This window comes from Phocoena sinus, chromosome 2 (genome assembly GCF_008692025.1).
Source record: "Phocoena sinus isolate mPhoSin1 chromosome 2, mPhoSin1.pri, whole genome shotgun sequence".
Classification (NCBI taxonomy): Eukaryota; Metazoa; Chordata; class Mammalia; order Artiodactyla; family Phocoenidae; genus Phocoena; species Phocoena sinus.
The window spans coordinates 60,331,658-60,356,962 of record NC_045764.1 but is presented as its reverse complement, the minus strand read 5'-3'; the positions used below and the strand labels follow the sequence as shown (position 1 = coordinate 60,356,962).

At 37.4% G+C, this 25,305-nt stretch overlaps 1 protein-coding gene across 2 annotated transcripts in view; it reads right to left on the bottom strand.

Moving 5' to 3' along the window:
- Window positions 1-25,305, bottom strand: part of HMG20A (high mobility group 20A) — a 69,678-nt gene that overhangs the window by 13,682 nt on the left and 30,691 nt on the right. The window contains exons 2-6 of one of the 2 annotated variants that reach the window (XM_032623956.1): window positions 12,610-12,702; window positions 6,718-6,865; window positions 4,429-4,641; window positions 1,267-1,399; window positions 264-295 (exon numbers count right to left, since the gene is read on the bottom strand). In XM_032623956.1, the coding sequence (XP_032479847.1) occupies window positions 264-295; window positions 1,267-1,399; window positions 4,429-4,641; window positions 6,718-6,865; window positions 12,610-12,698 (615 nt within the window). In that variant the 5' untranslated portion in view covers window positions 12,699-12,702. Of the gene's footprint in view, window positions 1-263; window positions 296-1,266; window positions 1,400-4,428; window positions 4,642-6,717; window positions 6,866-12,609; window positions 12,800-25,305 lie in introns of those variants that run through there. The other variant, XM_032623957.1, reaches the window with a different exon arrangement.

The window sequence follows — 25,305 nt, the reverse complement described above, 5'->3', positions numbered from 1 at the left end:
GGACTAGAGTTAGGGGCTTTAATTCAAGGAGAGACTCATGACATAAGTGTCTGCCATATGCTAAGAGTCCTTGAGCTAAAGGCAACTAACCCAATCCTAATTACAGGATAGGAAATACTCTGCCATTCATTAAAAAACAGTCCAATAGCATTTCAAATAGCATCATTATTATATACATATATCACACACACACACACACACACACACACACACACACACACACGCACGCTATGTAGACGCTATGTAGACAGAAAGTTAATTACCTCATGATCATGAGTGGCCTGTCGGGCTGCATCTAAAAATATGATAGAATAAGAACATTAAGCTGAAAAACAAAACAGAATAACAAAACCTAAGGAAATGACTATGCTAAGCTACAAAAACTGCTGGTATATGAGGGCTCTCAAAACATATCATATTTTCTCTGATAGCTTTATTAATCAGTCAACAAAAGTTAAAGGGAACCCCATCTTACAGGTTACACAGTTAGACACAAGAGAAACAGCAGACACAGTTCTTACCTTTGAGGAGAACAGGGTGGGAGAGTGGACAGGAAATACATGCCAAAGGATGTTTGCAGGACATTACAGTTTAGCAGGCAAGATGCCCAAATGTGGAGAAGACGCAATAGCTCAGGAATGACAAGCTATTATGAGTGGGGCTTCTTTCTTTGGCAGTGTTTCCTGAAGGAGGGGAACTTTTAGCAATGTTTTAAGAGTGTGATGAACAATTTTAACGGAAAACAAAAGATCCATGAAGACCGGGATCTTCTGTATCTTGTTTACCTTTGCATCCCTAATGCCTAGATGAGACCCTGATACGTACTAGGAGGTGTTCAATACATTTTTTGAATACACGCATACATGAATGAGTGAATTAAAAGGATGATTGATCACTGGAAGCTGGGAGAAATGATCACATGAAAGGCTTAGAGGTGTTACAGCAAGGTGGTTATGTAGTGTAGCAGACAGATTTGTTTAGAGGTAGAGAAATGACTAAATTGGAAATAGAAGAAAAAGCACAGACAACTAAAAGGGTCTTGGAGCACAAGCCAAATTGTTGATACTGGATATGGAAACCCAACTGAAATTTCTAAATGAGAGCAATGTGATTTTAATAAAATTCCAAGATGATGCTTGTAAGTGAATGTAGTATAATAGAGAAATGATAGAAATATATCTTTTATATTCTCACTCTAATACTTGGCTTTGTGACACTCCATCATGCAAAACAAACTACAAATACATTTGGTTCTGGTTCTGATACCTTGCCTATGAGATTTGCCTTTCTGACGGTCCTGGGTTTTCCTACTGAAAACCTTGTAGGCCTCAGTCTTCTGATACTGCTCCAGCTCCTTCATGTAACGCTCCTTATCTCTGTCTGCTTCATCAAGGTAGCGCTGGGGAAGAAATATGGAATTATTTTCAAGAAATAGGTCTTACTGACATAAAATACCAATGAACTCTTTGAAGAAAGCAAAGGATAATTAGCACATGGAAAGAAAAGTACAAGTGGGATAAGCTTTGAGAATTAAAAAAAAAAAGTCATGTGAATAGAATAAAATATTTCTTAGTTATAAAAGAAATAGGTGATTCTAACTTTTTAGACTACTGCCTTTCTTAACTTATTGAAGACAACTTCTATTGAGGTCATTCTCATAAAAAATTCACAAGAAGATTATAGTTCTTCTACTAATCCTATAGATAGAACTACACATGGCCCTAGAGTCCTCAAGAAGACTGAACACCACATAGGCACACTTAATCTTCCCAGGGGAAAGGATGGAATATTACTTTGTTTCTTTATCCCCAACCCACTCTGAGGAGATGATCTCATACATCAATTGGCCTTTAAGAGCCAGAAGAGTGGAGATACAAGGAACATAAAAAAGAATGACCTCACCCTATGGACCTAAAATGGACTACTATGAGACAGCCTGTATCTACATGCTTTGTGCTATTAATTATTTAAACAAAGTTCATTGATCTACTAGGATAATTTTGTTTAATGCCTTGTACTTTTCATTCATCGTTAGGTTTAAGAAGTAAAGTATAAAAATACTCTTCTAAATGAACACAAACAAGAGTTAGATATTATGTTAAAAGCCTTGTCCTACACAAGAGCCAGATGTAGGGGTCAAATGGCCAAATCTGGGACAATTTAAGTATCAAAATACTCAAGTAGAGTAATAATTTATAAACCACTGGGAAAAAAAGAAATTCATATGCCTAAGCCAATTGTAAATAAATAACAAACAGATACATAAATGGAGGGAGGAAGAGGGCTCTTCCTTAGATTAGAATGCTGAAGGGCAACTGGCAAATGTGGAGGGAGTGCTAGAGTTGGAAAATCATCATTTTGCAACCATCATGGTAAATATTAGATCAGGCAAAAGTTATTAATGAATGCTAAATCTAGGGGGAAATTTTGATATGGAACAGACTATTTGAATGTTCTTAAAATGTCTCTGCACAGACTACTTATTAGTTATAAGGGAGAGTAAAAAACTTCAGTGAGTGAGCAAAATTAACATTACGAATAAAAGGAATGAGGAATGAGGAATAAAAGACATTGTGTGCCTGCATATGCGATACCCTGAGAAGGACCAACGTCCACCTATGCAGTATTCTGAACAAGAATGCATAACCTCAATCTAATCATGAGGAAACATCAGACAAATATAAAATGAGGAATGTTCTGTTGAAAGTAAACAAAAAGGAGGGGGAGGAAGAGGGAGAGACGGTATTCCTAAAAAAATATCAATGTCATAAAAGACAAAGAAAGGCTGTGGAAATATCCCGGATTAAAGGAATCTAGAGATTTGACTACTAAACTCAGAGCCTGACCCCTGGACTGGAATCTGAACTGGAGGGGGAAAATGTTACAGAGGAATGACGTTAGAGGTCAACTGACAAAACTGGAGTATAGGTGGCAAGTTAGATAAAAGTATTGTGTTAATACAAAATTATGAGGTTGTTAACTAAACTGTGGTTAAGTGAGAGAACATGTCTATTCTTAGGAAATTCACACTGAAATATTTAAGGGTAAAGGGCTATGATGTATGTAACTTATATCAAATAATTCAGAAAAAAATTGTGTGTGTGTGTGTGTGTGTGTGTGTGTGTGTGTGTGACAGAGAGAGAGAGAGAGAGAGAGAGAGAGAGAGAGAGAAAAGAGAAACCACATGCCCAATCTTGCCCAGGAGAGTATGAGCGCATGTGTGAAAAGAGAAAATGTGTTAATGACAGGTCAATCTGGGTAAGGGTATTTGGGTGTTCTTTGTATTATTCTATGTCTGTAACTTTTTGTACATTTGAAAAAATTATTTTCAAATAAAAATTTAAGAACAAAAACAAACATGAAAACCCTTGCCCTGCCTAACTAGTTATCACTGTTTGTTATCCCTGGAAATGACTTTTGCGTTTTTCCTTATATACTTCTGTATTGTCTGAAAAAATTTTAAACGATGAGCGTGTATTAATTTTGAAATAAAAAAATTAAAGAGAAAAGAGTAACTACTATGTACAGCTCATAATCCATTTATACATTAGAGCTAAAACAATGGATGATATACTCTGTTTTCTATTAGCTTGCTACCACAAACACAGAGCTCCAAGTTGCAACTCAATCTGATCTCTTTGAAATTTTTTGAATTCAGTTAATTCCCAAGAGTATTTTTCAATTTGGTTTTAGTTTGTTTGGAATCCTTTTTAAGGAGTGTAAGACATAAGAGAAATGTAGACATATATCAGATACTGAAAATGCTGGGAACTTTCAACCCCTCCGACAATCCCTACAATCACAACAATTTTGTGGCATTTCAACCAGTTCGTGGCTAACTTGTCTTTAATTCCTCTCAAATCTAACAAATGGATTTGTTTCAGTTTGGCAATAAGGTTAGTTTCTGTCTTGGAGGAAAAAGAATTCAAATAGTTCTTGCTTTATTTTTCATAGTAGGTTAAATTTGCCAGAACTCCAGTTTAAAAAGTTTATTAAAGCAGTAACATCTTTTTCTTAAACAAAATTCTTATGTGAATATCAGAATTTTATCAAAAGACATTTTCTCATTTAACTCATGACTTTTCACTTAACTTGGCAGAATAAACCATGCTGACAGATTTCTTAATATTGAACTACTTTTTATAAAAATCTTATATGAACTCTCAGCATATAAAGCAAATAAAAGTGGAGCTGCTTTGGTTTGGCAGGGGATCCTAGAGTCCCTCCTGCTCACGTCCCTGCAGCAGACCCTGAAAGAGTATAAAAACCACTGTGGAGAAAAGAGCTATGAAGGACCCTGCTATTCTGGTCTCCTAGGCCCATGACAAACTTGGAGAATCAACAGTCCATTCTCTTTGCTTTTCTGACAAAAGTTATTTTTGAGATATAATCAAAACCAAGCAAAGGATCAGGAATAGGAACAATTACCTGTTTTTCCTCCGGAGGAAGTTTACTCCATTCATTGCCTAACATCCTTGTAATTTCTGGAAATGGGACTTCTGGTCTTTTTGCTCGAAGCTGTTCTCGACGCTCGTTCATGAACCGAACATATCCTGTAAGGGGGGATTTGGGTGCATTGCTGTCTCGAAGAGGTTTCTTCCTCTTTCTTCCTTTGGACCAACCTCCTCGTTTACTTCTTTGCTACAAAACAAGAAAAAAAAAAAAACCCCAAACCAAATTACAACAACAAAAATTTCCCCAAATAACACAATAATCAACATCAGCAAACAAAACAGGATTAATAATTGCATTTTGCTACCATTAAGGCCCTGGATATTCAAAGCTCTCCAAACCTGTTATAGGTACAAATGGCTGCAATGCAGTTTTCAAGAAGGGACCCCCAGATGGTTCACCTGCAGACCTTTTTATGTACCATGCTACACAATGTTACACTAAGGGGCTATTTTAGTGCTAATCCCAACAGATAAGAATGAGGGGTACCATGATCACATAAGCTCTGGCCTTCATATTCACTTAACAAATCCTGACTCCTGACAGGGGAATATTCTAAATGAGAAATGCAGCACATATACAGCACTGTGCCAGGGAAGCAGACATTGCTACAGTAGATCAGAACAAGATGCTGTCACAAGCACTGGGCAAAAGAAGAGGAGACAAGTTGTAGTACTAGGATTAAAATCATTCATGAAGGGTGTTTCTCACTGATATCATTCAAAGACCAGTTTATTTCCCACAGTAGATAGCACTATAGATTTTAAAATTAATATCTAAGACTTAGAAAAATTTCAGCAACTATAATATATCCCAAATGAATACTAGTTCTTTGGCTTGCTGGTTTATTTCTTAAGATGTTTATTTTATAAAGGCAGAGGTCTTTATATGTTATTAGCTAAATCAAAAGACAATATCGCTCCCAAAAAAGTTTAAAGGACTGAAGTACCACTATTGTTTTACCACAGCCTTTTTCTTTGTCCTTTTAAACAGGATGCAAGGTACTTTTACTTCATAATTTTACAAATACACATAGCCTATCAGTTAATAAAGTTTTATGGATATAAGCGTTTTTATTTCAGAGAAGAGAAAGATAAGCCAAATGGGACAAAAATATCTAAATATTAATTACCATACTGCACTCCTCCAAATATATATAAAATGGTACAATAATTCAGCATTGGGCAAATGGTGTATTTGGTATCAGTTTTTTTTGTTTTTCTTTTTGGTTTTGCTTTGTAAACCTAGTAACATTTAATATTAAAGCTACTAAGGATTTAAGATGTTTAAGAAGCCTTAAGCATTTGTCATAATCTTTAAGAATGCCAACATAAAAAGAATAAGCTCTTTCAAAATAAGAACAAAGACAAAAGTCAATGGTGGTACTCTTTTATAGCTAAAAACAAAAAGAGAGTACCTTAAAACATAGACAATGTAATCAGTCATTTGTGAGGAACACTGAAAGTCCAACAAGGGAATGATGGCCCAGGTCCATACAGAACCTCTGTGTAAATTAGAAAAAGATGCCCCCTATGGGACAATGAATGACTTGGTAAGTCGTGTGAACCCTTTGGGCACATATGCCTCCATGCTGCAGGGTTTGGTGAGCAGAGTGTGGTCTTGAGTAAGGGCATGTGGACTCCTCGTTAATTACTTTAAAAAAAAAATAAATTTATTTATTTTATTTATTTATTTTTGGCTGTGTTGGGTCTTCACTGCTGCATGTGGGCTTTCTCTAGTTGTGGCGAGCGGGGGCTAATCTTTGTTGCGGTGTGCAGGCTTCTCTTGTTGCAGAGCACGGGCTCTAGGTGTGCGGGCTCAGTGGTTGTGGCTCGCAGGCTCTAGAGCACAGACTCAGTAGTTAGATAGCCCGTGGCTCACGGGCTTAGTTGCAGCATGTGGGATCTTCTCAGAGCAGGGCTCGAACCCATGTCCCCTGCATTGGCAGGCAGATTCTTAACCACTGCACCACCAGGGAAGCCCTAATTACTTATTTAATTAAATCATGCAACTCATTCAGTAAGCATTTGTTGAGCGTCTAATCTGATGCAGGTATAAATTTTCTAGGTAGGGGAAAAAGAAGAGTCTATTTGTCTCTGTATCATTAAAACCATTAATATGGTTCTATGTGAAACAAGAAATATAAAACAGAATATTCTGCAGAATGTAAGGAGGCCAGAGGAGGAACACCTCGGTCAACTCCCTTGCTGACTGCTTCTTCAGAAGCCTCAGAGACCAGTAACAGGAGGAGATGCTTCAGCTTACCTCATCTTCGTGCCTCTGTTCATTGCCTTCTGCTGTATTTGAAGACTCATTCTGAAGCAACTGACCTTGGGAGAGATCCTCAACAAATTCTGGATTATTTGTGGATGATGAGGCTCCACTACTATATGGAACCTCTGGGTGGGTTATCCTGAAGAATGATAGGCAGAGTGGAAAAGTTCAGTATCAACAGCATCAAAAACTCCTACTTACCAAGGTTCAAGACAAATTTCACTGCCAGCAAAATCACATGCCAGCCCTTGAATTAATTCCCCCACCTCATTCTGTATAAATGTAAACAATGTCTCCATAGCAATTATAGAGCATTTTAAAAAAGGTTTCAGTGCTTGATTGGATCAGGTCAGTTCCATGAAGAAATCTCCTACTAAAAACAACTATAATCTTTCCCCCACAAATTACCTCTCTCCTCAACGTAGACTTTACATTTTAGTTCTGAGCATGCAACTTTTATATGCTAGTTTCATGTATCTCCTTTTCATGTAATAAAAGGAAAATACTATTAATGGAAAAGAACAGGAATGGGAGTTGAAGAGGAAGTTTGCCCCCCTATCACAAAAGAGAGCGTTCTTTAAGGGCATAAGAAATATCTCTTATGGTACATTCCATAGGCTACTCCTTGGATTATAGTGTTTATTGACAATGAGATCGTCTAAGAACAATATTATCAAGTTCAGTAAGTTCAGGTATAAATGTTAATAAATCAGAGATATACATTTTCTGTTCCTATCATTCTGTTCCAGATGAGTCAGCAAACCAGATCTCATCCTTCTGAAAAGTGGACACAAGAAGGTACAGATGACAATTGGATCTTAGACTGAGTTATACCCTATCGCATTTAGATAAAGGAATGGAAATAAAAGTAACACCATGCGCTAGGGAGTTTGGGGTTTGGGGCAGGTAGTGGGGAAGGTGGAGGAAGATGTACAAGAGAGTAATATTCAGTCATTATTCTGGAAGAATGTATACTCCACAGGGTTACAGAAAATACTTACAATGCAATGTAAGTACTGAAACAGAGGTCTGTAAAATGTGCCATAAAGGTACAGTAGAGGGGATGAGGAATTTTATATGTATGGAGAGAATGTTAAGAAAGATTTTACAGAGGAGGTCTTAAAAGTTGAAGAGGCATTCATCAGGTAAACAACATTATTACAGGTAGAAAGAACAGGGTATTAATAGGAGAAAGGGAAACTCTTCAGGAGGCTACTGCAATAGACTAAGGGGGAGACAAGGGCAAACAGGAGAATAGGGGAGAGAAAGCTAAGAGATAATTAAGAGGTAGAATGATAGATCGAGTATAAATAGTGAGGGAAAAAGAAGAGTCAAAGGTAATTCTGAGGTTTCTAGATTGGGTGATAATGTACTATTAATCAATGTAACAACTGGAATGTGTGTGTGTGCATGTGTGTGTGTGTGTGTGTGTGTGTGTAAGAAAGACAGGTGAGAAAATGCTAAGTTTGAAACACTCATGGCATAAATAGGTGGAGCTGTCCCACCGACAACTGGAAACATGCCCTGAGAGAACAGAAGTGAAGAAAAGGCAGGAGATATTTTGGGAGGCATCAGCTCATGGAAATAATGGGAAGTGCTAGATATTCTCCAGAAAGACAGTGAGAAGAAAAGTCAGGATAGAACTCTGTTGGAACAATATTTTAGAAGCAAGTGTTAGACGAGCTGGGAAAGACTAAGGAGGGCGTTAAGAAATCTAGGAGAGAATACTGTTACAGAGGCCAAGGCAGGAAGACTTTTGAGAAGGGGTTATTACACAAGCAAAAAGTTGCAGATATCACATAAGATAGGCTAAAAAGTATCTGCTAAATCTGAAGATCTGAAGGACTTCAGCTGTACTCCCTGTACTTCAAGGGAGTACAGTTTTAGTGGAGTTATGGGAATAAAAACCAGATTACAGTGGACTGAGAAAAGAATGAAAGCAGATTCAGACTGTCCTTGAAAGGACAGAAATTTTATTTTTTGGAACACTTCTATAAAAAATAGAGTATTATAACTAGGAGGTTCCTACATTTTTGAGGTCCTGTGAAAAAGGGTAGATAGGAGAAGTTATTAACTCAATGCTAATTATGTTCTCTGAAGAGTTGCCATTAGAGATCCAGTTTGATCTTGGCAGCTTTGTTTTTCAAATATTTCAATCATTTTGGATGTCTTACAATGTCTTTTCTTTCACTGTCATTCTTCATTTCAACTGTGCCATCAATTTTTAAGTTACTAACTCTTGCACATTCTTATTTCAGTAAAATATGAAAACTAGGTTTAGGAAAGAGTACCAATCCTGTGAATCCCTTGACTGAAATGGATAGGAATCAGAGGGAGTGGTCAAAAGCAGCAAATGCCTTAGAGATGACAAGTTGAATAAAGACTGAAAAAAAAAAAAAAAAAGGCTCCTTTGTTCCAATGAATGAATGAATTGTCCATACTCTTAGCTAAAGCCAACAACCCTTCCATTTGCGCCCTGGATCCCACACCCTCTAGCCTACTCAAAAACAAGTTTCAGCAATTCTGCCCTCTCTGGCATCACCAATTCTTTCCTCTCTACTAGATTAGCCTAATCAGCAAACAAATGTGGCATTATTACTCTTACCTAGAAACAAAACAAAAAACACACTTTCTTGATTCCACTTCATTTTTCTCCTTTCCTTTATGGACCTGACCTGAGGGTGGTATGTTCCAAGGTCCCCAGTATACTGAACCCTGTTTTCTGTTCTGTCTTCCACCCACAAATTTAATGCCTTTTCTATCTTAACTAAGCACTTATCATGCACTGTGTCCATAACTTTTGCAGTTTGAGATGTGATAGCAAAACTAGCACGAGTTTCCTTTTCCTTCTTCACAATTTCGCAGATAGAAGATTCATTCTCACCATAGATCTCAGCAACCTCAGCATATTACTATTTCTTTTTCTTTCCTTATTAAGTCAAGAACTTTCACCTTTTCACTTAAAGGAAGCACATTAGGGCTTCTCTTTGGCGTATCTGAATTGCCAGCATCACTACTCTTGCGCTTTGGGGTCATTATTAAGTAAAATAAGAGTTACCTGAACACAAGCACTAAGATACTATGACAGTCCATCTGATAACAGGCAGCTACCAAGTGACTAACAGGTGGGATATGCTGGACAGAGCAATGATTCACGTCGCAGGCAGGACACGGTGGGATGGTGTGAGATTTTATCATACTATTCAGAGTGGCGGGCACCTTAAAACTTATAAACTGTTAATTTCTGAAATTTTCCATTTAATATTTTCCAACCATGGCTGACCATGGCAGGTAACAGAAGCCACGGAAAGTGAAACCATGGATAAGGGGGTACTTACTGACTTCAACTGTTTATAGTGGAAAGAATTGTTTATAGTTATTGACTTCAATTGATCTCCCTTCATTCTTTCTTAAACCCAACCCAAAGGAGATAAGTGTTCACAATCTTGTCAAGGCCACCAGTGACCTCCATGCTAAATCCAATGTCATTTCTCAGACCTCATCTTACCAGATCTTCCAGAAGTATTTGACACAGTTCATCTCTTCCCCTCCCTTGAAATATATTTTTTACCTGGTTTTCAGGACCCTGCACTCCTCTGTTTTTTCTGATACCTTTTCAGGTACCCCCTTGAGTCTTCTTTGCTGACCCTTCTCTCCTCCCTAACTTGTAAATACTGGAGTATCCCCGAGTTCAAGTGTCAGGTCTCTTCTCTTTTCTACCCACACAGTGCTCATTCGTTTGATGATCTCAACCAGTCTCACAGCCTTAAATATCAGCTCTAATATGTTGATTGACTCCCAAGTTTCTCTTTTTAGTGTAGACAGCCCCTAACTTTAGAGCCCTGTATCAAGCTGCCTATTTGACATCTCTGCTTGGATAGCTAATAAGAATCTCTATTTTAAAATCTCTAAAACCGAGCTCCTAAAATTCCCTCCTCCACTTGCTCATTTTTCCCCATCTAATTTAATGGCAATTCCATCCCTTCAGTTGCTTAAGCCAAAAATTTGGAGCTGTCTTTAACTGCTTTTTTCTCCCTTCTCACATCTCATCTGGTCTTTCAGGCAAATCCTGTTTGGCTTACCTTCAAGATATATCTAGAATTCTATACTTCTCAACACCTCCCATTCCTATTATCTTTGAAATCCCCTCCAGTGAGGTTTTTGTCCCTACTACTCTGCCAAAAATACTCCTGTCAAAGTCACTAGTGAAGTTCTTTGAGTCATCATCTCTCACTTGAATTATTTTAGAACCATAACTGGTCTCCTTGCTTCAGTCCCTGCTCCCTTCACTCTATTCTCTATATAACAGCCACAGGGATACTATTTTAAAATGTCAGATCATATCATTCCGCTCAAAATCTCCCCATGCTTTCCCACCTCACTCAGAGAAACAGTTAAAGTGCTTACTCTGACCCATAAGATCCTACACGATCTAGTCCCTTGCTACTCAAAGTACCGGCCTTACACCAGCAGCACAGGCATCATTTGGGAACTTATTAGAATGTAGAATCTCTGGCCCTAACTCAGACTTTCTGACTCAGCATTTGCATTTTAATAAGATGTCTAGGCAATTCATAAGTGCATTGAATTTTGAGAAACACTGATGGAGCCTATTACCCCTCCCCCTGGTATACTCTGCTCCAGTCACACTGGCCTCCTGGCTATTTCTAAAAGGCAGAAACACTCCTACCTCAAGGCTTTCCCACTCACTGCTCCCTCTGCCTAGAATAATCTTCCCCCATAACTGTAGGCTAGCTAATTTACTTCCTTCAGGTTTTTATTCAAGTCACTTGTAAAGCCTTTCTGGGCCATCTTATCTAAGATGGCACCCCAAGCCCCTCCTGTCCCTCTTCCTTACTTTATTTTTTAATCCATAGTTCTTATCAGTGTAGTATGCATTTTACTTATTTATCCTGTCTGTTGTCTGACTTCTGCAGTAGAAGTTAAGCTCTATAGGGGTTGGGATTTTTGTCCATTTTGGTTATTGCTTAATGTCTAGTGCCTAGAATGGTGCCTGGCACATAGCAGACACTCAGAACATTTTTATTGTACAAGTTGGACTCAGCAAGTAGGAAGCTTTTAGAAAAGTTTTAGAGAATAGTTTCATCTGAATGAAGTCAGAAGGCAGATATTAATGAGTTAAGAAAGAATGCCAGGGAAGGAAACAATTATAAAGTGTAGTCTGTTTTTAAAGAGCTCTAAGGAATATTAAAATAATTCATCTTAGGGATTAGCTAGCACTTCAATCTATTAGTGAATACATTTCTTCTTTGGCAAGTAATGTCTAATAGAAAAGATAAAAATTCAAGTGGAACGGAGATTTTCAGTGGAAGAGGGACTACTGCTATTAGCCCTTTTCTACATTTCTTTATATATCTGTCCAAAAATACCAAAGAAAGGAGTTGGAGTTGGGGGGAGGGGTAGGTTGGGAGGAACAGAAGTCAGCTAGAGCTCCTAGGCATCTTGAATAAAGAACCATAATTAAAAATCTAATCTTAAAACAACAACAAAAACCCCTGATGTTTGGGGAAAAAATTATTTTAATATCTGTGGCAATTTAGACAGAAAATGAATTTGATTTTCGAAGCTAGCCCTGTGGCAAGTATTTCCTTAATGGTGACTATGTAATTCTCTTAACTGGGAGTCACTGATGTTTCCTAGATCCCACAGTACTGCTGTTCCAGTTCACAGGAACCAGAGCATTGCAAATGACAGCTGAATACAGATATTAAAGCAGTTTACAATGGCTCTCATTCTCTTTGCAAAGCATAACAAACGCACCTTCTATTTTTGATATAAAACCGCCTCTTTAGCACCTCATATGTTGTCAGAAGCTGTTCTGAAGCCTAGGCAGAGGCCCAGTGTCCCAAAGCAGCTGCTTACCCAGTTGTAGCCAGATCATTACTCTCCTTGGAGCCATCTTCATCTGCAAAAAGGGGAGGCAGGGTGGAACCAGTCATCAAGGTTTCCATCTCTCTAAAAGGAAGACAGAATAAAAAAAAAATTTAATGGCTTAATTATCTCCAGTTCAAGTTGCATTAATTTAAGAGTCAGCCTTCCTTAACTTTATCACATCAGCAGCAGAATAGAAACTGACCTAAATATTTATTTTCTTGACTTGGACACATCAATTTGAACTTTATGGTTAATGGGCTTTTAACCCTGGTCTTATCAACTGACCAGACTAAAAACAGATTTTAACAACCAGGACACAGTTTGGAAAATTCCTTTTTGTTCATTCAGAATATCTTCAAAAGCATGCTTCATTTCCGGTAAAAACTGTTAAGCAAAGTAACTCAGAAGCACTGCAACCCTGAGCAAGTTATTCAGCCTCTTTGAGATACAATTTCACCATCTTAGACACAGACAAAATTGCTGACTTAACCCACAGGGTTATTGTGAAGGATTAAACTGAAAGTGCTTCATAAACAGAGAAAGGCTAAGATCGTAAGTGCTTTGAGTATTATTATATAATGAAAGGTATTGTTATTACAGCATTACGAGTTCTTAATCCCAGATGAATCATCCTTAGATTAAATGGTGACAATCTGAGTCCTCCAAAAGGAAATAATGCAAAGGAAGTAGAGGATGGAAGGCATACTGATGTGGTTCAAAATGAAAGAAACCACACTTCCAGGTCAGAAATGTGCTCCACATCACCATGATGACCAACAGTGGAAATAGCATGCACCTGGGCACAGGAAATAACTAAGCCTAATTGAAGAAAGCAAATAAATCAGAAGAACCTGAGGTTATCAGAATGAAAGGATAAAAGGACAAAGTGACAAAGAGAGTAATTTCATTTAGCATATCGCTACAAAGAAAAATTTTTCCCTTTCAAGGCTTACTACCAGGGGCTTCACCCCATATAGCTAAAAGCAGAAGCCTTCCATTCACCATGAAAATGATATTCAAACAAAACATTCAATAGTGACCCTAAACATCAGCCACTTAAGTGGAACTGCAAACCACTCAAGAAAAAAAGTGCCTCAATCACCTGGGAGAATTGAGGGACAGATTATGAAAATTCACTCAGGAGCTCCCTCAGCAGTTATTTCAGGTGCTGCTGCTAAGGAGACCTAGTGAAATAGCAATTAAAAGAAAAGCACAGCAGCCCAAGCAGAGCTAGGATTCATCTGGCTGAGATGGAAATACGAAGAAAATGCAGATGACAGTGATGCCATATTCTAAAATGTTCAATATAATAATTTACTTACAAAATGATAACAGTGATGATTTATTTCTTATTCTTACTTATTTCTTGTTTTCACTTCTTTGTTACTTAGTAGACCAAATTCCATAAATAGCTTACTCTGAAAAAATGCATCTTTGTATATTCACCACCCATTATAGTGGGAGAGCATGGAAGGCAGAGAGGAACTTCCCACTCAACCACAGAGTACGGAGTTTATTCCACATGCAGGGATACTTGCTAACTTTTCAATTCCTTCAAGAAAGGGGGGGTTACAAGGGGCTCTAACAAATACTGCAAAATTCCATTCTAGATGTTTTCTAGGATAATCTTGACACAAGTGCACTTATGTTTTACTTCACATTATGCACAGACCAGATTAGAGCCCAGGCTTTAAGGGCTGCAAACATCACCTTACACCAATATTCATTTTATCAAAAGAAAATTAATCAATTAGATGCCATATAATCTAGTTATAAACCACAAGCAAACATTCAAATAGTCAGGTATATATCCACAAACCTTAAAAGGACTCATTTAATTGGCTTCTTTCTAAAAGTCACCTTAGAAGTAAAGGACTTTTCGAGAGCCTCAAGATTCAGCATTGGAAGCTCTTGGCATCATCCCACCTCAAAAGAAGATATATTACCTGGTGGGGGACAAATGAACTATCTTTTCATTCACTATACCAACATGATCCTCTTAGAGTGTTTCCCAGATATCTTTAGTCATTTTTGAAATATGGGGAAGCAGCTGGACAACACAACCGTAACAACATATAAATAGATCATATAAACAAAGGAAGTTCAGAGAACACATTTCTTGTTGTTGTTGTTTTTTCCTCTTAAGTGTGTTTTACTCAATCCATATGGCTTCAGATATATTTTCTCTAGTGTTACTGAGTAGTCAGGTCCCTAAGAAATGAGTAATAAAGTGGGTGGAAGGTTAAGGGGCCAAAATCAACAAAAGAAGGAAATGAGGAAAAAGTCCAGTGAAACTCAAAGGCCTCTAAACTAGTTGGGAAAATAAAATGATTCGCAAGAATTGGCTGGGATCCTGCAAGAAGCTGCTTTCATATGGTTCATGAGGGGGTGATTCAAACTGAATCACAGCTACCAAGCCACTGATTGCCAAAAGCCCTTCAGTGTAGCATCTGTGCCTGATAATGTCCCAGTACAGAGGTCACACTAAACTCTGAAATTCTATGCAAAGCACTTAAGAAATGTAATGAATGCTGCTCTGGAAGGGGAAAGAAGAGATATATGTACAAAGGCAAGGCAATATACAAGTTTGGTTTTCCACTGCAGTTTACAGAAACAGGTATATCATGCAGATGTTTTCTTGCAGAAGGGATTCACCCAGTGAAGGCCTCCACCTGGAGGTAAGTGGTATTACCTTGGGGCTTACACTTTGAGCCAAGGTCTGGACTGTAACTTTGGAAACTCAAAAATCCCCTCTAACACTAATCGCTCACTGAAAACATTGATGTAAAAAACAGAGTGACAATTTAAGATATTTTAATAACAATTATAAAAATTGTAATAAAAATTATATTAAGACACTAATCATAATCAGAACATTTTTTGGGGCCAGAATAAAGGCACTCAGGTGTAGCTTAAGAAATCTTCCTCAACTAAGATTGTTCTAGTAACCTTTCCCAACAAAAGGGATGATCTCACCAATGAGACTATATTATTCCAAATGTGTTGGACAGTGCTGAAAGTATAATTTATACTTCTGTTTTCTGGGGGTTGGCTCTTTTCAGGTACCCTTTCCCCACTTTACATATGTTAATCCCATTCATTAAGCCCTCTCATGGAGATGCACCATATTCCTTCCCTACCACACCATCCCCAACAGTACACCTCAGAGTTGAGAGGTAGGATTCTGCCCTCATTTTTCCATACTACAACCTTTATGCAAAATTTCCAGTTCCTTTAAAAGTCATGTTAATTCGCTATACCAATCTCTGATCATTACCTCCTATCATTTCGGTTCTACTACAACACAAACCTCTATTTGTCGACTCTTGATTTTCCCTTCTCTGTCTAGCTTAGATTCTGTGGCTGCATTTCAAATATTTTTTTTGCCAACACCCTCAATTCCTTTGCCATGTTGTTCTTCTATACCCTGGATGTAGATCAACTCTGAGTTTTAGCTCAACATGGTGTTGGAGAAAAATCACAAAATAAAGGGTGCTACTATAAATTTATGGTATCAACTATAGCTGGGCCCACAATGCTCTCAGCAGTCATTTTACATGTTCTTAGGTTATCAATTGCCGCATTAGCTCTGTCAAAATTTTCCAATCAAATCAAACCTAACTCACTCAAACCCTCCTGAATATTCAGGCTCATCTCTTCAAACTTCTCATCCCTGACTCACACCAAAACCATCCTAAGTAGTTTTATTTTAAAAATATATAATTTATGTACCATAAAATTTATTCCTAATTTAAGTTATACAGTTCAGTGGCTTTCATATACTTACAGGGTGACTTTCACATATTCCTACCAATACCAGAATTGATTTTACAACATTTTCATCATCCCTAAAAGAAACTCGGTACCCATTAGCAGTCACTGCCCATTCCCCCCTCCCCCTAGGCCCAGGTAACCACTAATCTGCCTTCTGTCTTTATAGATATACATATTCTTAACATTTCATATAAACTTAATCATATTCTCTGACCTTTTGTGTCTGGCTTCATTCACTTAGCATAAAGTTTTCAAGGTTCTAGCATGTATCAGTATTTCATATCTTTTCATGGATAAATAATACCACATTTTGTTTATCCATTGAAAGACTGATAGACTTGGGTTGTTTGTATTTTTTGTCTATAGTGAATAATGCTGCTTTGTGTACAGTTTTTGTGTGGACATGTTTTCAATTTTCTTAGGCCTATACCTAGAAATGGAATTGCTGGGTCATATGATAACTCCATGTTTAACATTATAAGGAACTGCCAAACTGTTTCCAAAGCACCTGCACCATTTTACATTCCCACTAGCAATGTATGAGATTTCCAAATTCCCCATACCCTTACCACACTTTTTAGGAGTGCTAAAGAAATATCAATTCTACCCTCCTCCAGCTTTCCACATGGGCTAAGGGAAATACAGAACTCCAGCCCACTTCAGCCATCCTGTCTCACTGAAAGGGGGAAAAAACTAAGAAGCACTGGTAAAGTTTATAGTCCAGGGGGCACAGGCTCACCAAAAGACTGTGACCTAATCATAGTACTACAGAATGCTTCTCCTCCCCTCACACCTTACCACTACATCACTAAAGGCCTATATACCACAGTTCCTTTCACCCAGGACATCATTTCTACCTTTCAAAAAAAAGCCAAAAAACGATTTGAAGAGACTGAACAAGGATTAGAACCAGAGTAAGATACAGCATGTTTTTTATTTCTTAACTTTAAAAAAATTGAAATACAGTTGGCTTACAATATTAGTTTCAAGTGTATAATATAGTGATTAATATTTTTCCAGATTATACTCCATAAAAAGTTATTATAAAATATTGGCTATACTCCCTGTGGTATACAGTACATCCTTGTAATTTATTTATTTTAGACCTAGTAGTTTGTACCTCTTAATTCCCTTCACCTATTTTAGTCTTTCCCACCCATTCTTCCCTCTGGCAACCACTAGTTTGTTACCTGTATCTGTAAGTCTGTTTCTGTTTTGTTATACTCATTTGTTTGTTTCATTTAAAAAATTCTACATATAAGTGAAAACATACAGTATTTGTCTTTCTCTGTCTCACTTATTTCACTAAGCATAATACCCTCTAGGTCCATCCATGTTGTTGCAAGTGGCAAAATTCCATTTTTTTTAAAGACTGAGTAATATTCCATTGTATATATATAGCACATCTTCTTTATCCATTCATTTGTTGATGGACACTTAGGATGCTTGGCTATTATAAATAACGCTGCTATGAATGTTGGGGTGTATATATCTTTTCAAATTAGTGTTTTTGTTTTCTTCAAATAAATACCCAGGAGTGGAACTCCTGGATTTTATGGTAGTTCTGCTTTTAATTTTTGAGAAAACTCCATACTGTTTTCCATAGTGACTATTCCAATTTACATTCCTACCAACAAAGTGCTAGGGTTCTCTTTTCTCCACATCCTTGTCAACATTTATTATTTCTCGTCTTTTCGACGATAGCCATTCTGACAGGTGTGAGATGATATCTCACTGTGGTTTTGATTTGCATTACCCTGATGATTAGTGATATTAAGCATCTTTTCATGTGTCTGTTGGCCATCTGTGTGTCTTCTTTGGAAAAATGCTTATTTAGGTTCTCTGCTCATTTCTAAATTGGGCTTTTTTTTTTTTTTTGATATTGAGTTGTATGAGTTCTTTATATATTTTGGATATTAACCCCTTAACAAACATATCATTTGCAGATATCTTCTCCCATTCAGTAGGCTGCCTTTTCATTTTGTGGATGGTTTTCTTTCCCACACAAAAGTTTTTAAGTTTGATTAGGTCCCATTTGTTTATTTTTGGTTTTGTCTCCCTTGCCTGAGGAGAAAGATCCAAAAAAAAAAAAAAAAAAAAAACACTAAGGGCTTCCCTGGTGGCGCAGTGGTTGAGAGTCCGCCTGCCGATGCAGGGGACATGGGTTCGTGCCCCGGTCTGGGAGGATCCCACATGCCGTGGAGCGGCTAGGCCTGTGAGCCATGGCCGCTGAGCCTGCCCGTCTGGAGCCTGTGCTCCGCAATGGGAGAGGCCACAACAGTGAGAAGCCCGCGTACCGCAAAAAAAAAAAAAAAAATCACTAAGACCAATGTCAAAGAGCCCACTGTCTACGTTTTCTTCTAGGAGTTTTATAGTTTCACGTCTTATATTTAGGTCTTTAATCCATTTGAGTTTATTATTGCATATGGTGTGAAAAAATGTTCTAATTTCATTCTTTTACATATAGCTGTCCAGTTTCCCCAAACCACTTATTGAAGAGCCTGTCTTTTCCTCATTGTATATTCTTGTCTCCTTTGTCACAGATTAATTTACCATATTTGTGTGGGTTTATTTCTGGGCTCTCTATTCTGTTCCATTGATCTATGTGTCTGCGTTTGTGCCAGTACCATATTGTTTTGATTACTGTAGCTTTGTAGTATAGTCTGAAGTCAGGCAGCATGATACCTCCAGCTTTGTTCTTTTTTTCTCAAGACTGCTTTGGTTGTTCAGGGTCTTCTGTGGTTCCATATAAGTTTTAGGATTATTTGTTCTAGTTCTGTTACAAATGTCATGGGTATTTTGATAGGAATTGTATTAAATCTGTAGACTGCTTTGGGCAGTATGGTCATTTTAATAATATTAATCCTTCCAATCCATGAACATGGAATATCTTTCCATTTATTTGTATCATCTTCAGTTTCCTTCATGAATGTTTTACAGTTTTTGGAATACAGGTCTTTCACCTCCTTGGTTAAATTTATTCCTAGGTATTTTATTCTTTTTGATGCAATTGTAAATGGTATTGTTTTCTTGATTTCTCTTTCTGAAGTTCATTATTAATGTAAAGAAATGCAACAGATTTCTTTTTTTTTCAACAGATTTCTGTATATTAATATTGTACCCTGCACTTGACTGAATTAATTTATTAGTTCTAATATTTTTTTTGGTGGGGTTATTAGGGTTTTCTATATATAGAATCATGTCATCTGCAAATAGTGACAGTTTTACTTCTTCCTTTCCAATTTGGATGCCCTTTCTTTTTCTTGTCTGAGTTCTGTGGCTAGAACTTCCAATATAAATTAAATAGAAATGGTGAGAGTGTGCATCCTTGTCTTGTTCCTGATCTTAGAGGAAAAGCTTTCAACATTTCAACACTGAGTATGATACTAGCTGTGGGTTTGTCATAAGTGGCCTTTATTATGTTAAGGTATGTTCCCTCTATACCCACTTTCATGAATTTTGTCAAATGCCTTTACTGCATCTTTAAGCTGATCATGATTATCTTCCATTTTGTTAATATGGTGTAACATATTGATTGATTTGTGAATAGTGAACCATCCCTGCATCCCTGGAATAAATCTCACTTGATCATGATGTATAATCCTTTTTACATATTGTTGATTCAGTCTGCTAGTATTTTGTTGAGGATTTTTCCATCTATGTTCATCAGGGATACTGGCCTGTATTTTTCTTTTTTTGCAGTGTCTCTGTCTGGTTTGGGTATCAGGGTAATGCTGGCCTTGTAGAATGAGTTAGGGAGTGTTCCCTCCCCTTCAATTTTTTGGAATAGTTTGGATAGACATTAACTCTTCTTTAAATGTTTTGTAGACTTCCTCTGTGAAGCCATCTGGTCCTGGACTTCTAATTGTTGGGAGTTTTTAATTACTGATTCAATTTCAATACTAGTGATCGGTCTGTTCAGATTTTCTACTTCTTCCTGATTCAGTCTTGGAAGAGTGTATGTTTGTATGAATTTATCCATTTCTTTGAGGTTGTCCAATTTGTCACTGTATAGCTGTTCATAGTATTCTCCTAGGGTTGTTTTTATTTCTGTAATATCAGTTGTAACTTCTCCTCTTTCATTTCTAATTTTGTTTGTTTGGGCCCACTTTCTTTTTTGCTTAATGAGTCTGGCTAAAGGTTTATCAGTTTTGTCTATCTTTTCAAAAAGCCAGATCTTAGTTTCATTGATCTTTTCTATTGTTTTCTGTTTCGTTTTGTTATTTTGGTATTTTCACTATGATCTTTTTTGTTTCCTTCCTTCTGCTGACTTTGGGCTTTGTTCTTCTTTTTCTAATTCCTTTAGGTGGAAAGTTAGGTTGTTTGTTGAGATTTTTCTTGTTTCTTGAGGTAGGCCTTGAATTGCTATAAACTTAATGCTTACAAATGCTTTTGTTGCATCTCATAGATTTTAGAAAGTTGTATTTCTATTTTCATTTGTCTCAAGGTATTTTCTAATTTCCTCTTTGATTTCTTCATTGACCCATTGGTTTTTTTGGTAGCATGTGGCTTAGTCTTCTCCTGTGCAGAGGGTCAGCACCACTAACACCCATGTTATTCAACTGTATATAAAATTTAATTGCTTTTCTATATACTAGCAATGAACAAGTGAAATTTGAAATTAAAAACACATTATCATTTATATTAGCACCCCCCCCACAAATGAAATACTTAGGTATAAATCTAACAATATTTTACAAGATCTCTATGAGGAAAACTACAAAACTCAGATGAAAGATATCAAAGAAGGACAAAATAAATGAAAAAAATATTCTGCGTTCACGGGTAGGAAGACTCAATATTGTCAAGATGTCAGTTCTTCACAGTTTGAGCTTTACATTCAACTCAATCCCAATAAAAATCCCAGCAAGTAATTTTGTGGATAGCAATAAACTGATTCTAAAGTTTATATGGAGGCAAAAGACTCAGAACAGCCAAGTAAATATTGAAGGATAACAACAAAGTTGAAGGACTGACACTACCCAACTTCAAGACTTCCTATTAAGCTACAATAATCAAGACAGTGTGTACTTGGGAAAGAAAAGACAAATAAATTATTGAAACAGAATAGAGATCCTAGCTAGAAATAAGCCTATATAAATACAGTCAACTGATCTTTGACAAAGGAGCAAAGGCAAAACAATGAAATAGTCTTTCAACAAATGGTGCTGGAACAACTGGACATCCATATGCAAAACAAACAAACAAAAACAACTTGAAACAGACCTTACACCCTTCACAAATATTAACTCAAAACGCATCATAAACCTAAATTTAAAATTTAGATTTTAAAACTATAAAATTCTTAGAAGACAATATAGGAGAAAAATCTAGATGACTTTGGGTATGATTATGAATTTTTAGATATAACACCAAAGGCACAATCTTTGAAAGAATTGATAAGCTGGATTTCATTAAAATGAAAAACTTTTGCTCTGTGAAAGACAACGTCAAGAGAATGAGAAGATAAGCTGTAGATGTGAAAAAAGTATTTGCAGAAGATATATCTGATAAAGAAATTTATCCAAAATATACACAGAACTCCTAAAACTCATCAATAAGGAAATGAACGACCCAATTAAAATATGGGCCAAAGACCTGAACAGACTCCTCAACAATGCATATGTACAGATGACAAATAGCATATGATCATGTCAGTTGGGAATTGAAAATTAAAACAATGAGATACCACTATACATCTATTAGAACTGTTAAACTGCAAAACACTGTCAACACCAAATACTGGCTAGGATATGGAGCAACAGGAGATCTTATTCATTACTGGTAGAAATGAATGCAAAATGGTACAGCCACTAAAGAACACCATTTGGTAGTTTCTTACAAAACTACTCATACTCTTACCAGCAACTGGGTTCTTTGGTATTTATCCAAAGGAATTAAAAAGTTATGTCCATACAAAAACCTGCACATGGATGTTTATAGCAGTTTTATTTATAATGTCAAAATTTGGACACAACTGAGACATCCTTCAGTAGGTGGGTGGATAAACAAACTGTGGTACACCCAGATAATGGAATACTATTCAGTGCTAAAAAGAATTTACCAAGCCAAGAAAGAACATGGAGAAAACTTAAATGCCTAATACAAAGAGAAAAAAGCCAATCTGAAAAGGCTACGTAGTGTGTGATTCCAATATCACTACATTCCAGATAAGGTAAAACTATGGAGACAGTAAAAAGATGAATGATTGGGAGGGGTTGGGGGGATGCAGGAGTGAAAAGGCAGAACACAGAGGATTTTTAGGGCTGTGAAACTATTCTGCATGACACTAGAATAATAGATATATGTCATATATTTGTCAAATCCCATAGAAGGTACAACATCAAGAGTGAACCCTAATGTAAACTATGGAATTGGGTGATTATGTGTCAATGTAGGCTTATTAGCTATAACATATATACCACTCTGGTAGGGGATGTTAAGAGTGGGGAAGGGGGCTTCCCTGGTGGCGCAGTGGTTGAGAGTCCGCCTGCCGATGCAGGGGACACGGGTTTGTGCCCCGGTCTGGGAAGATCCCACATGCTGCGGAGCAGCTGGGCCCGTAAGCCATGGCCGCTGAGCCTGCGCGTCCGGAGCCTGTGCTCCGCAACGGGAGAGGCCGCAACAGTGAGAGGCCAGCGTACTGCAAAAAAAAAAAAAAAAAAAAAAAGAGTGGGGGAGGTTGTACACATATGGGGACATGGAGTATATGGGAACTCTGTACTTTCTGCTTAATTTTGCTGTGAACCTAAAACTGCTCTAAAATATAAAGTTTATTAATTTAAAAATTAATTTAATATATTATAATTATACAATTTATTGTAAGATAGCCCTGAAGTTGAGGAATAAATACAACTGATTTTTATATGCATGCAATTTAACAGGAGCAAGTGAAAGAAGGCGGCTTACTACAGAACGATCTACCAGCTGTGAACATTTAGCTAAGAGCATTAAGCAGGCTGTGGGCATTAATCAATATGTTTTACAGAGGAAATAAGAACACTGGCTAATCCCCAGGCAGTTAACTGGGGTTCATTAAGAACTCTCTAACTGTAGGTTTTGATACGGGAGATGAGGGGGCAAAAGATAAGGCTAGGTAATTTGGTGGTAATTAAGTACTTACTTTTTGGGGGATGGGTAGGATCGGGGAGATAATTAGAGTTTAAAGCTTAGGGTTGTTTCAGTACCTAAGAAGGGCACAGAGGTGTGTGTTTGGCTGGGTGTTGGATGGAGTGAGCAGAAAATGTGGCTCTCTATTCCTAGAATCTAGAGCCCAGGCTCCTGTAACCATGACTACTGTTAATTTTTAAAAATGTAGTAGGCTACTCTAAGAACTAAATAATAGAGAAACTGATTCATTCATTCAACAAGTATTTATTGGGTATCTAACACTGTAGGCACTTTACATGTACTGGGGATATAGCAGCAATCAAAACAGGCAAAAGTCCCCACCCTTACTGAGCTCAGTATAATGGGATACAGACAAAATAAGTAAAATGAATAATGTTACATAGTGATAAGTACAAAGAAAAAAAGAGAGCAAGGAAAGAGCCCAGGAAGAGTTCAAGGGAAGAGGGTTCTGGAATTTTAAATAGAGGCCAGGAAAGGCTTTACTGAGGTAACCTTTGGGGAAAGACCTAAAGGAAATAAAGAGCTGTGCACATGTGTGAGGACAGAGTGGTCTAGGCAGTGGGAACACATACAAGGTGTACACTTGGTATGATTGAAGGAGGCAGCAAATCTGGCTGGATTGAAATAGGGGCAAAAATAGCAGATGATGCTGACTGCTATAGGGGACCAGACCATATATGGCTTTGTAAATCATAGTAAAGACTGGCCTTTACCCTGAGATGCAAAGCCACTAGAACATTCTGAGTAGATAAGGCATGGAATCAACCATTTTTATAAGATCACCATGGCTGCAGTTTTGAGAACAGAATGAAGGGTGAAGAGGGTCAAGGGTAGAAGTAAGGAGATCACTTAGGAATCTATTGCAGTAATCCATCTGAAAGTTGATGGTGGATTGGATCAACAGTGGTAGGAGTGGAGGTGATGAGAAGTAGTCAGATTCTTGATATATTTTTAAGGTAAAGCCACTTTCTCAGTTTAAAATAACTGGAAAAAAAAATAGGAATAGAATCTAACTGTGCCCTGCATATATATATATATTTTTTGCGGTACACGGGCCTCTCACTGTTGTGGCCTCTCCCGTTGTGGAGCACAGGCTCCAGACGTGCAGGCTCAGCGGCCATGGCTTACAGGCCCAGCCGCTCCACGGCATGTCAGATCTTCCCAGACCGGGGCACGAACCCGTGTCCCCTACATCGGCAGGCGGACTCTCAACCACTGCGGCACCAGGGAAGCCCGGCCTACATATATTTTAACTGCAGTTTTATAACCTGTTTAGTGATAAAGCTATACTGACAATATATTACTTCCAATTTTTTGTAGTTAAATATACTGTTTTTTTGGGGGCCATAAAGGAAATAATCCAGCCTCTTTTGAAGGCAAATGCTCGCAGAATTTATATTTGAACAACAAACATTTGTTGAGTACCTTTACATGTGACTAAGATCGTGCCTGGTGTCAAGTGGTGTGTGCTGTTATTCTCCTTGGTCTAGAGACACTGTTCTCAGATGAGAATGATAAGTGGGAAGAAGATGCCAGGGTTAGAAACAAACATAAATCTTCTATCGTTGTTTATGATTTTTTGAAGTGAGAGTTTTGCAAACTTTTGAGTTAGGTATTTTCTCAAAAATATAGAAGTACTAGACCATCAAAAGAAACTGGGCACAGTTTAGATTTCTTTCGAGAGAGTCTGATCCCTATACATGCATTTTTTTCTTCTCAGTGGAATCTTGATGGAGAATTGTTACCATCAGGACACAAAATACGTTGTGAAAAAGAAAA